This window comes from Centropristis striata, chromosome 17 (assembly GCF_030273125.1).
Source record: "Centropristis striata isolate RG_2023a ecotype Rhode Island chromosome 17, C.striata_1.0, whole genome shotgun sequence".
NCBI lineage: Eukaryota > Metazoa > Chordata > Actinopteri > Perciformes > Serranidae > Centropristis > Centropristis striata.
Genome location: NC_081533.1, coordinates 29,966,321 through 29,978,362, shown reverse-complemented (window position 1 = coordinate 29,978,362; position 12,042 = coordinate 29,966,321). Strand labels below are relative to the sequence as shown.

The 12,042-nt window shown below is 37.1% G+C and overlaps 1 protein-coding gene across 1 annotated transcript; it reads right to left on the bottom strand.

The window, feature by feature from the left end:
- Positions 1 to 1,416: 1,416 nt before the first annotated feature.
- On the bottom strand, positions 1,417 to 9,976 carry grpel1 (GrpE-like 1, mitochondrial). The gene is made up of 4 exons (XM_059355489.1): positions 9,825 to 9,976; positions 6,181 to 6,331; positions 3,954 to 4,035; positions 1,417 to 2,146 (listed from the first exon to the last, which is right to left on the bottom strand). Exons 1-4 carry the CDS (start codon positions 9,890 to 9,892, stop codon positions 1,800 to 1,802), a joined length of 648 nt encoding a protein of 215 aa, XP_059211472.1. The 5' UTR covers positions 9,893 to 9,976; the 3' UTR covers positions 1,417 to 1,799.
- Positions 9,977 to 12,042: the final 2,066 nt, after the last annotated feature.

Below are 12,042 nucleotides of genomic sequence, written 5' to 3'. Positions count from 1 at the left end.
TGTCAGACACCATTTAGGCAGATTGTGGCATGGGAACATTTCATTACTGATCCTGGCTTATGCCTAGGTTACACGACATGATTTTAGCCTGGATTTTTCCATTCACTGAGTGTTTGGATCTCCCCATCCAAAGCCTCAGATCTGACAGAGTCAAATCAGTGTTGGATAGAGTTTTCGAGTGCAATGCAACTGTGAGGCGCATCTATACATCACAGACGCATTCCATATATGGGTGGTTGACGTGAAAAGTGAAAAACAGAATAATTAAAAAAATATATGTCAAATGACATATAATTATATTCCCTTATATGTGAATAATTCAAAACTGAATGTGTCCATTTCTAATTCTTCATATATTTAGCATATTATTAACTTTTTGGTGTGGTAGTCCTAAAATGTGTCCACCGGTGCAACAAAATAAAGAATGATGAATGAAAGAATTATTTAATTCAGAGAATGTTTGACAGATAAGATAGATAAGCCCAAGGCATATTAGTTATGAATATTTTTATCAATTTACATTATTTTCAATGATCAATCAATGTAAATTGATGAAAATATTCAGATCAATACTTAAACTGCGTCGTACCAAAGGACTACCTTAAGACGACCAGTTCCAACACTGCACGGAAATAGTAATATTATGAAAATATTTGAGACAGAAGTGTTCTTGTGTCCAGAGATGTCTTCTGTCCTTCCTGATTCTGGAAGGACCCCTCTCAGTAATGGGCTGGTCACATTAATGCCTGTTTTATATCTACATAATGGCGTTGCTCCAGGAGGACACCAGTTTTGCAGACAAAATGTAATGTGTCCTAATAACTCTACATAGGGACCTTAACACTTATATCCTCTAGATTCATTAAGCAAACACTCGTATGACATGCATTCAAGTATTTTAATGTATTTAGATTCATTTTTCATTAAATTACAGTTGTTTTAAGATAAGTAATGCTACCTAGGACAGTTGCACCGGTTGACAAATGCCATGTTCAAAACAGAATATTTGCATAGTTGAAGAACGATACTCATTGTTTGCAGATGGATTAGATGTAGAAGAATGAACTGCATATTAAAATATTAATTTTAATGAAATATTATCAAATTTTAGTAATATTTGTCACTGGGAACACAAAAATTGAGCGTCATGTCAACCACCCATATCTAGCAGGCCTAATATCTGGGGAGCTTCAGCAAATGAGCAACACATAGGTTGAGAGGAAACTTGGAGGAAGGGGTCACCTTTAATAAGAAAACTAAGTGTTGTGTTACATTTATAACATGGACCAAAGTCGTTGTCATGCTCAGAGGAAACCGGTTGGAGGCATCCACAACTGCTGTTCTTTTCTTTAACCACATGAATTTATAACAAACAAGAAAAGACAACTGAGGAGTCAAGTTGAAGATTATTATTCAAAACAACAATCTGGAATGAAATAGGCAGTTTAGAATCAGTACTACTTAATTTGTGGATGGATTTTTACATCATAGGTCAAAGTGACAAACATATTTCACCTGTATGTTTTTCAGTTCCTTGTGGGGCAAAACATTTAAAGCCTCTGCCTGCTGACTCCGAAATTACTAACAAGACTGGTGACAAGCGCAGATTCTACTGTAGAGACTGTCCTGTGCATGACGAGAGTGTGAAAGTATCTGTTAAAAACTAGTGGATATATTGTCCAGATACAAAGTTCAGTCCAGGTGTGTTCCAGTCTCTCTGACCAGTCTGCTGTACCTGGGGCCATCCATCACTGAGGCAACAAAGCAAATCCCACTTTTTCAAAGTTACACCATCACTTTTAGGGGGCTTTGGCCACGCCCACCAATGCTGGCCTGAGGGTGCGACCGTGAAGCTTGTAGCCCACTTTGGTGACCATGGCGACTGTGCCGGGCTCCTTGCCGTCCACCGGGGCGTGGAAGAGGGCCTCGTGCTCGTAGGGGTCGAACTTCTGGCCGTCTGGATTGAGTTTGATCAGGCCGTGCTTGGTGAACACCTTCTGGATCTGGACCTCGGTCATCACCAGGCCGTCGTACAGGTTCTTCAGGTGAGGGTTCTGGCTCGTCACCTCCTCCTTGGGCACGCTCTCTGTGGCCTTCTCCAAGATGTCCGCCACCTCCAGCAGGTCCTTACAGAAGCCCTGGATCCCTGGTGGTGGAAAGAAGTCAGAATATTATTCAGCATGCTTCAAATATCTGACTTTGACTAGAAAGTATATAACCACATGAGACAATGAAAGGACCAAGGTTGTAATAGTTTTGGATTTTTCATTAGTTTTAGTTTTAATTTCGTTGTGAATTTTTGTTTTCAAATTCAGTTAGTTTTAATTAGTTTTTAGAGTGAGTTTTCTAGTTTTAGTTTAGTTTTTAGTTTTTGAAAATGCTTAGTTTTAGTTTAGTTTTTATTAGTTTTAGTGTTAGTTTTAGTTTTTTTTGTAATGGGCTATGTGTTGGGTGCCAGATTCAAAGTGGTCATAATAAATTTTGCCTTTATTTCCTTTGGTTTATTCATCTCAGCCCCAATAAGTTTATTAACTGTTTTGAATTTTGGTTGGAGTGTAAACATCCCAGTCTCAGTAAACATATTCACCATGTGTTGCATGTTCAAATAGAAACACTGAATTATGAATGAAAAAAGTTGACAAAAACAAAAACTAAGGACATTTTCACTATAATTTTAGTTCGTTTTAGTTAGTTTTGTAACCACACAATACAGTTTCAGTTAGTTATCGGTTTTTTTAAAAACTCTAGTTTTTATTTTTATTTCAGTTAACGAAAATGTTTTTTCAATTCTAGTTTTCGTTATTTCGTTAGTTTTCGTTAACTATAATAACCTTGGAAAGGACCTGATAGAAAAGGTGGAATAACATGGTTTACATGGATTATTTTCACCCCTTTAAGAAAAACGCTGCAGTTTCTCTGCTTTTTTGCTTCCCTATATATTATTATATATTATTATAATACTATGTTTTTTGTTTTGTTTTGTATTTATTTTTCTTTTGTGGTTCTTTGTTCTAATGTACCCTTTAAAAAACAGAAATGTGGAAAAACAGCTGTGGAATAAGTTATGTCTTGTACTGATGCTTATGAATGCTAATTTCCAATAAAAAAAAAGAAAAAAAAGAAAAACGCTGCAGTGAAAATGACTGATTATTAAAACTGTAACTGGATATTTAACTGTCTGCATGATGTTTGATAAGTAAAATAATTATTTTAAAACATACTGCTGTTTCAATAATTTGTTTCAATAATTTTTCGCAGTATTTTAATCAATTTCAGAATGGTAAAAAAGCAAAAAATGCTTGTACCCAAACACCCAGGAGGCATAGATGGGCATCTGTACAACAGAAATTAAAAAAAAAAAAAATGTGATGCTGTATAAAATCTATTAAAAAAAAAGAGAAATCACATTCAGAATGAATTTTTTGAAAAAAATAATCCCAGTTTAAGCATTAGATATCTTCCTTCCACTGTTGTATCTAATGTAGGTTGCAAAGAATTCGCAAATGATTGCATTCTGTTTCATTGTATTCTTCAAAGCGTCCCAACTTTAAGAATCTGTTGCATTTACAATATATTTTGCAGAATTTTTAGAGGATCTACAGAAAGCTAAAAAGAAACCTCTGAAATGTACAGCCCCACTTTAAAGCTTACCCCTTGAAACAAAAAAACAATAATTAGTGATGGATGCAACTAAAATAGTAATAATAATAATAATAATAATAATAATAATAATAATAAATCTAAAAATATATATTAGAAAGAGGCCTAATACGCTCACCATAAAAACTCACAGCAGCAAACCGCTTCATAAAGAAACAACTCAAAACATCTATAGAAGAAGCCCTTTGGTGACATCTAGTGTTTGGAATATGCAACTGCAGAATATTTGACTGGGAATCTAGATTATTCCACTAGGTGGTGGATCCTGTGAAAATAGTGAAAGCTGTCTTTACCGTATAATTTAGCATCTTCCGTCATCTTCTGACTCCTCGTCCTCAGGTTCTCTGTGTCTGCTAAGGCCCGCTTGTACTTTTCCTGGAAACGTTGTAGAAACAGTAAGCCACGGCTTAAAAACACAACATTATCTACATTATGTAATGAAGACCAGGAATATTAACCAAGTAGTTACCATGTATAGAAATAGAACAAAAAGTTGTAATGTTGTGTGCCGCCACTTCACATATGATATGCTTATAGGACTGTCAATGTGACCAATTGTTAGTTAAGCATATCATTGCTCATTCGTATGTAAATTTGGAGCTAGAAACACAATGGGGAAATATTTCTTCACAATGGTCAAAATCTCCCATTACCTCTTTAGAAATTAAACAATTGTGTGTTTTTAAACGAAACATTTTATTGCAAGCAAATCTGTGAAATAGTTTAATGAATTATATAGTGAAAACTGCACAACAATATTCCTACAGAACATTACAGGGTCCAGTTTTTCTGGATCCTGGCCCTCCCTTGGAGAATTTTTATTTCTCCATAAAAAAGCCCAAATTTAGTGGCCTCTCGCATATTCTAATGCCACTATTCCAATATATACACTGATCTTAATCATTGCATATTTTAATTAATTATTGTAAGAGAATAAAGGTTATTGTACGTTTTATTTAAGGCATCTTATTTTGACAGTCTTCTTGTAAAGTCTGTGGTGGATTCTGTTAACCTACTGTGCTCTTATTTTGAAAGCAGCATGTGTTTAGCGACAGGAAGTAATTCAGACCGTAAGGCACAGTTTAGCCTTTTGTGATCAAAACAACTTTAATTGTAAGCTAATGCTAACCGAACGGCGTATGCAACAGTGTGTTTGGATCGGATTGGATCACCTGTGACCGGCCCGGACTGGTTGATGGTATTTAGTTCGGCGTGCACACATGCACACGGAGAGAAGATGTGGGGCAGGACTGATACAGACAGGGAGGCATGTAGGCGTCTCTCTATCATACTGGGATTGTTTTGCAGCGGAGAAGTGGGATGGGTAGCTCGGTAAATTCAGTGCGTGTGTGATTGCACGCAGATATCTCGGAGGAGGACGCCACAGTCTGGGTAATTAATGGGAAACCCTGGTGCACGTGTGTTTGTGTGCGCGCATCGGGGCGGAACTTCACCGTGCGCAATACAGAGAGTAGACGAGAATTGTAAACGCGCAACCAAGTAGAGACAGAAATGACATGCAGTCGTAAAATGGGATAAATAACACAAGCTTATTTAGTTTGTTAAATAAAAAGGACAAGATACACTACTGGTCAAAAGTTTTAGAACACCCCAATTTTTCCAGTTTTTTATTGAAATTCAAGCAGTTCAAGTCAAATGAACAGCTTGAAAGGGTACAAAGGTAAGTGGTGAACTGCCAGAGGTAAATAAAAAAGGTAAGCTTAACCAAAACTGAAAAATAATGTACATTTCAGAATTATACAAGTAGGCCTTTTTCAGGGAACAAGAAATGGGTTAACAACTTAACTCTATGGAGTCTTGGGCTATTTTGTCCATTTTTTAATTATTTTCATGTCTTTGTAAGTCATTTTGTGTCTTTTTTTGGTCATTTTGTGTCTTTTTTTGGTAATTCTGTGTCTTTTTGTGTCTTTTTTAAGTCATTTTGTGTCTTTTTTTGGTCATTTTGTGTCTTTTTTAGTCCTTTAGTTCAACATAAAATGTGATTTTGAATCTTTTTTTTTATTTTCAAAACACTATCATGCTCAATAAAGAATTTTAAATGTTGCAAATGTGCATTAATTTCAGAGTAGACTGAGACATTAAACTGCATCATTTTCAATTAAATTCTGGAAAAGTTGGTGTGTTCTAAAACTTTTGACCAGTAGTGTATATAGGAAAGGCAACCTCAAATGTTGTGATCTGGCGCTAGATAGAAAATAAAATTAACTTGATCGTCAAGGGGGGCGGGGGGTGCCGTTGGGGGGGGGGGCAGGCCGCCCCCCCTAATATAATGGTAGGGGAAACAGTTTTTTTTCTCACTCAAATAGGGTCACTGTTTGGGTTGTTGGTCCACCTTAAAAGTTATTGATGGTTGACATGACAGTCATGTAAAATTGTAAGTCATTTTATAAAAATGTGGTTTTCATATCGGAAATATGGAGTCAAATGACATCGTTTCATCTCTGTCATACATAGCACAACTCCAACCTGATTACTAGGCTAAACTAGCCTCTGACTTACCGTCATGTCCTTGAGCTGCTCCTGCAGCTGGTTCTTCTCCTCCACTAGCAGCGTCTCTGCTGCGCTGGGCTCCGGCTTCTCAGCCTCCTCCTCTGCCGGCCCAGGCCCGTTCTTCTGCTGGGTTGCTGTGCATAACAAGCGTGGAGACGCTCTGGTGGAGAGGAGGAGAGTTAGATTTCATAGGAAAGAATTTTTTTTTTTCTTTGTCATTCATGATAAGTAAGTGAATGACTTTTGTGTTTCAGCCTGCTGGTTAGACAAAACAAAACATTTAAGACATCACCATGGGAATAATAAGTAGATTTTTCATTCGTGTAAATAATTATTTTTTATCCCTAATATTTCCAAGTGTTACACATTTCCATTACATTTCCTTCAGCATCACCTCAGACTAATCAACTGATTATTAAATACAGAAAGGTGGAAAAACCTAAAAAAAATATTGAGTGGGGAAACAGAAAATGAAGATGAAGATATTACTATCTTACTTTATTTGTCCCACAGCGGGGAAACTCATCTCTGCATCCTTTACACCCTAGTTAACACACACCATGCAAGGAGCAGTGGCCAGCACATTACTGCACCCGGGGATCAGTGGTTGGGGGGTTAGGTGCCTTGCTCAAGGTCCCTTCAGCCCTAGACCTGTCAGTCAGGAGGGTTGAGCCGGCGAGTGTCCAGTTACAAGCCAGGTTATACTATGGCATTGCCAGTCACTAGGCAATATATATATATATATATCGGCCGATATTTGTAAAAAAACGCAAAGATCGGCCGGCTGATATTTGCCTTTTTTACTTGTATTGGCCGACACGAGCGTGTGTTCGGCGATCAATTAGCCCATTTCACTGAGCCAACACCAATCAAGGCTCGTGAGCTGGGTGCTGATAACGCAAAAAAGAAAAACATCAAATATGAGGACTCATCTGAGGCGCCACCACCTCCAGGCCTAGAACAACATACACAGTGTTTGCTATTCAACTGTTAACATGTTTTGTTTGTTTTGTTAATAAATGTTTTTCTTTTGTTTAAATTGAGACTTGTGTAACATTTGTTATCATTGCTTCATTTTTATCACGTAAATGGAGGGAGAAAAGGCAATATCGGCTTCAAGAATCGGCCCCAAAAAATCGGCAGCACATATCGGGGGATCGGTTAAGACAGATGTCAAAATAATCATTAAAAATTAAAAAACCTGTACTGGTCGACCACTAGTGTAAAGCATTTTGAGTGGCCGCAGAGAAGAAAGAGTCAATTTACTGCATATGGGTGATTTTAGCGGAAGATTTGACCCATCTGCAAGTAGTGCTTATTATTTAACTGACACAAGAAGTCAGTATTTTGGTTCCTTGTCTCGACCTGCTAATGATGGTACCAGACACCTAATACAGCCAGCTGTACATCAGCCAGCAGTACTAAGAAGCTTATACAACTACCTTATATGTCATTACATGGATAAATCCGCGAGCTCGCACACACACACACACACACACACACATTTATATAGTATAAAAGCTAATATGTGTAATTTAATCCGCGTCATAAGAGTAGAATAAGCTGTTTCACCATGTGTCGTCTGATGTCATCATGCTCCTCCAGCCAGTGAGAGCAGTGTGGAGACATGACGACACACCTCATGTTATGTGAACTTTTGGGCTAAAGAGTTCCCAACTAACGACACAAGGAACCGTCAATTATCGGATTTGAGGTGTTGAGTCGGTATTCCTTCCACTCAAGAAAAGACCGAACACGCTGACGGATGTGAAAGTAAATTAAACGAAGGAAACATAGAATTTAGAACACAGAATTTAGAAGACACACACACATTAACACACATTCACACAGAATTTAGAACACAGAATTTAGAACACACACACACACATTCACACACAGAAACACAGAATTTAGAACACAGAATTTACAAGACACACACACACACACACATTCACACACAGAAACACAGAATTTAGAACACAGAATTTACAAGACACACACACACACACACACACACAGAGAGAAACACATAATTTAGAACACACACACACACACACACACATTTATATAGTATAAAGGCTAATATGTGTAATTTAATTGGCGTCATAAGAGTAGAATAAGCTGTTTCACCATGTGTCGTCTGATGTCATCATGCTCCTCCAGCCAGTGAGAGCAGTGTGAAGACATGACGACACACCTCATGTTATGTGAACTTTTGGGCTAAAGAGTTCCCAACTAACGACACAAGGAACAGTCAGAATTTAGAACACACACACACACACACAGAAACACAGAATTTAGAATACAGAATTTAGAAGACACACACACACACACACACACACACACACACACACAGAAACACAGAATTTAGAAGACACACACACACACACACACACACACACACACACACACACACAGAAACACAGAATTTAGAATACAGAATTTAGAAGACACACACACACACACACACACACAGAAACACAGAATTTAGAACACAGAATTTAGAAGACACACACACACATTCACACACACAGGAACACAGAATTTAGAACACAGAATTTAGAAGACACACACACACACACACACACATTAACACACATTCACACAGAATTTAGAACACAGAATTTAGAACACACACACACACATTCACACACAGAAACACAGAATTTAGAACACAGAATTTACAAGACACACACACACACACATTCACACACAGAAACACAGAATTTAGAACACAGAATTTACAAGACACACACACACACACACACACAGAGAAACACATAATTTAGAACACACACACACACACACACACACACACACACATTTATATAGTATAAAGGCTAATATGTGTAATTTAATTGGCGTCATAAGAGTAGAATAAGCTGTTTCACCATGTGTCGTCTGATGTCATCATGCTCCTCCAGCCAGTGAGAGCAGTGTGAAGACATGACGACACACCTCATGTTATGTGAACTTTTGGGCTAAAGAGTTCCCAACTAACGACACAAGGAACAGTCAGAATTTAGAACACACACACACACACACAGAAACACAGAATTTAGAATACAGAATTTAGAAGACACACACACACACACACACACACACACACACACACACACCGAAACACAGAATTTAGAAGACACACACACACACACACACACACAGAAACACAGAATTTAGAAGACACACACACACACACACACACAGAAACACAGAATTTAGAAGACACACACACACACACACACACACACACACACACACACACACGCACACACGCACACACAGAAACACAGAATTTAGAATACAGAATTTAGAAGACACACACACACACACACACACACACACACACACACACACACACACACACGAACACAGAATTTAGAAGACACACACCGTCTCGTCATGTCTGACCCTTCTCCAGCAATGACAAACACACACGTACACACTTAGCACACTGGTAGAGCAAGTCCTCTCCAAACACACACCAACGTGTCAGTGTTTAGCATAAAGGTCAACATTAGGGACCACGGTCGGTTAGGAAGCTACCGCTGCTGCAGTGCCGTCTGTTGCCATGCAGGAGCTGCCAAATCAGACCTAGGACTAACTGCCACAGACATATTTCAGTTAGTTGAGTAGATAGTGAAGCACGTTACCTTATTAACGCTGGTGAAGCTACCAGAGAGTAGCTCTGCCTCACTACTCGAGCACACAAGCTGGCCATTTTTCCACTGTAGCCCTGGACAGGTAGACCTCTTCTAACACACGCTGACGGGACGCACAACCGTGATGGCGGCAGTGAGCAGTTTCAGCCAATCAGGAGTCAGTAGGAGGAACATATCTCCCAGTTGACCAATCAGATTGAAAGAAGAGTTCAACGTCATGATGTAGTTTGGTTGAGCTGAAGTTAAAGGTGAAAGCTGCACATGTGACTACAAGGACAGTTATCCACCATCGTTATCAAACAGGCTGTTCAGAGAGCAGCTTTAGTGAAAACCCTGTCATGAAGAAAACTTTTTTTTTTTTTTTTTTTTTTTTTTAAACATGTGTTTATTAGATTTTTGTTTGCAGATTACAGCTAGTCAAACAAGACATTATTACATGCAACAAAGCAAACTTTTTCTCCCTGTTCTCCCTCCCATCCCCTCTTCCCCTCGCCAAATAAGTATAAGAAAAACACAGTAAACCTATAAAAAAATAAAAAATAAAAAAAAAGATGTAAATAAAGCAAAAATTAAATACAAATAAATAAATAAAAACAAAAAATAAAAGTAAATAAAAAATAAAAAACATACATACATAACAATAAAGAAAAAACAACAACAAAACATATATATATATATAGATATATATATATATATATATATATATATATATATACACACATTTAAATTTAGTTATATAGACAAATACTGAAAATAGTTATAACACTGACAAATTTCAAGGGTCTCTCTCAAAGCATCATCACCAAATAAACATTCTACTCCCTCAGAGCCTCCTGCTGAAGCAAGTTACCAACATTATTATCATGTCTTATAAAACTCATAAAAGGTCTCCAGATGTTATCAAAAACATGTTGTTTCCGTCTAATAATGTATGTTATTTTTTCCATTGTCATGTTTGATGCCATCTCTTTGATCCATCTTCCAATTCTTGGTCCATCAACATTTTTCCAATTAAGAGAAATTATACGTTTAGCTTGTAATATACACATATACACAACTCATTTTTAATTTCCAGAAAGTGAGCTAAATTACAGTCTGGGTTAGTAACCCTGGTAATTCTGTCTGTGAATCTAACCTGGCAGGGTTTTTTCTTCAACAAACCTTTATAAAGAATGCTTACATTTCATTCTGATGTGTACACATTTGAAGGTTATTGAGGTTTGTCAATTAAGTCTTTATTGGTGATTATTACTCATATAATTATAATGCCAAACTGTTGATTTCAAAGAAATAGGCTTGAGCTTGAGATTCTTTTTATTTACAATTTCTTTAGTTTTACTCGTTTATGCATTTTATGTATGTGTTTGTATGTAATTACAAGTGACAAATTGATTAAATTGTGAAAATGCTTTCAAATCAAATTCACCAGAAATTTGCAGTTAATCTGCAGTCTGTTCTTAGAATAGATTAGAGTAAATTATATTTTATTGTCCCCAGGGGGAAATTTATTTTCATAGCATTGTACATACTAGGGATGCAATGGTACGCGGTAAAATACAGAACCGTTTGGTCTGCACGGGATAATATGCCCTATGCACCGTGTGTGTGTATATATATAATATTTCTGAACTGTATTAATCAGTTGCCAATTAATAGATATTAAAATATATTTTAATAGTAGTAGTATATTACAAATATATACATTTTTAACGTCTCAAAACCAACAAATTCTGTTTCACAACATCAAAAATATGACCATGAAACATCATGTCACATCACAAGTCGACTGTATTGAGAGCAGAGAGTTCATCACTCAGAGACTGAATCCACCTCTCAAATAAAAAAAAGTCACCAAAGTTTTTTTGAGGGTTTTTATTAAAGTTCATCAACAGAGATGTACTCACAGCATCACATCAAAAAGAGAGCATATGCGTTCTAGAGGACATTTGTGTGGGTAACGTAAACAAAACACACTATTATCCAATCTGAGCAATGACTATATACCCACATTCTCCGGTAAGTAAACCCGTTTAATTGCTCAAGCCAATCACATGGCAGCAGCTCAATGCATTAAGGCATGTAGACATGTTCAAGATGACCTGCAAAAGTTTTAAATTCAGCCTCAGAATGGGAAAGAAAAGGTGATTTAAGTGACTTTGAACGTGGCATGGTTGTTGGTGTATTTCACAAACTGCTGATCTACTGGGAT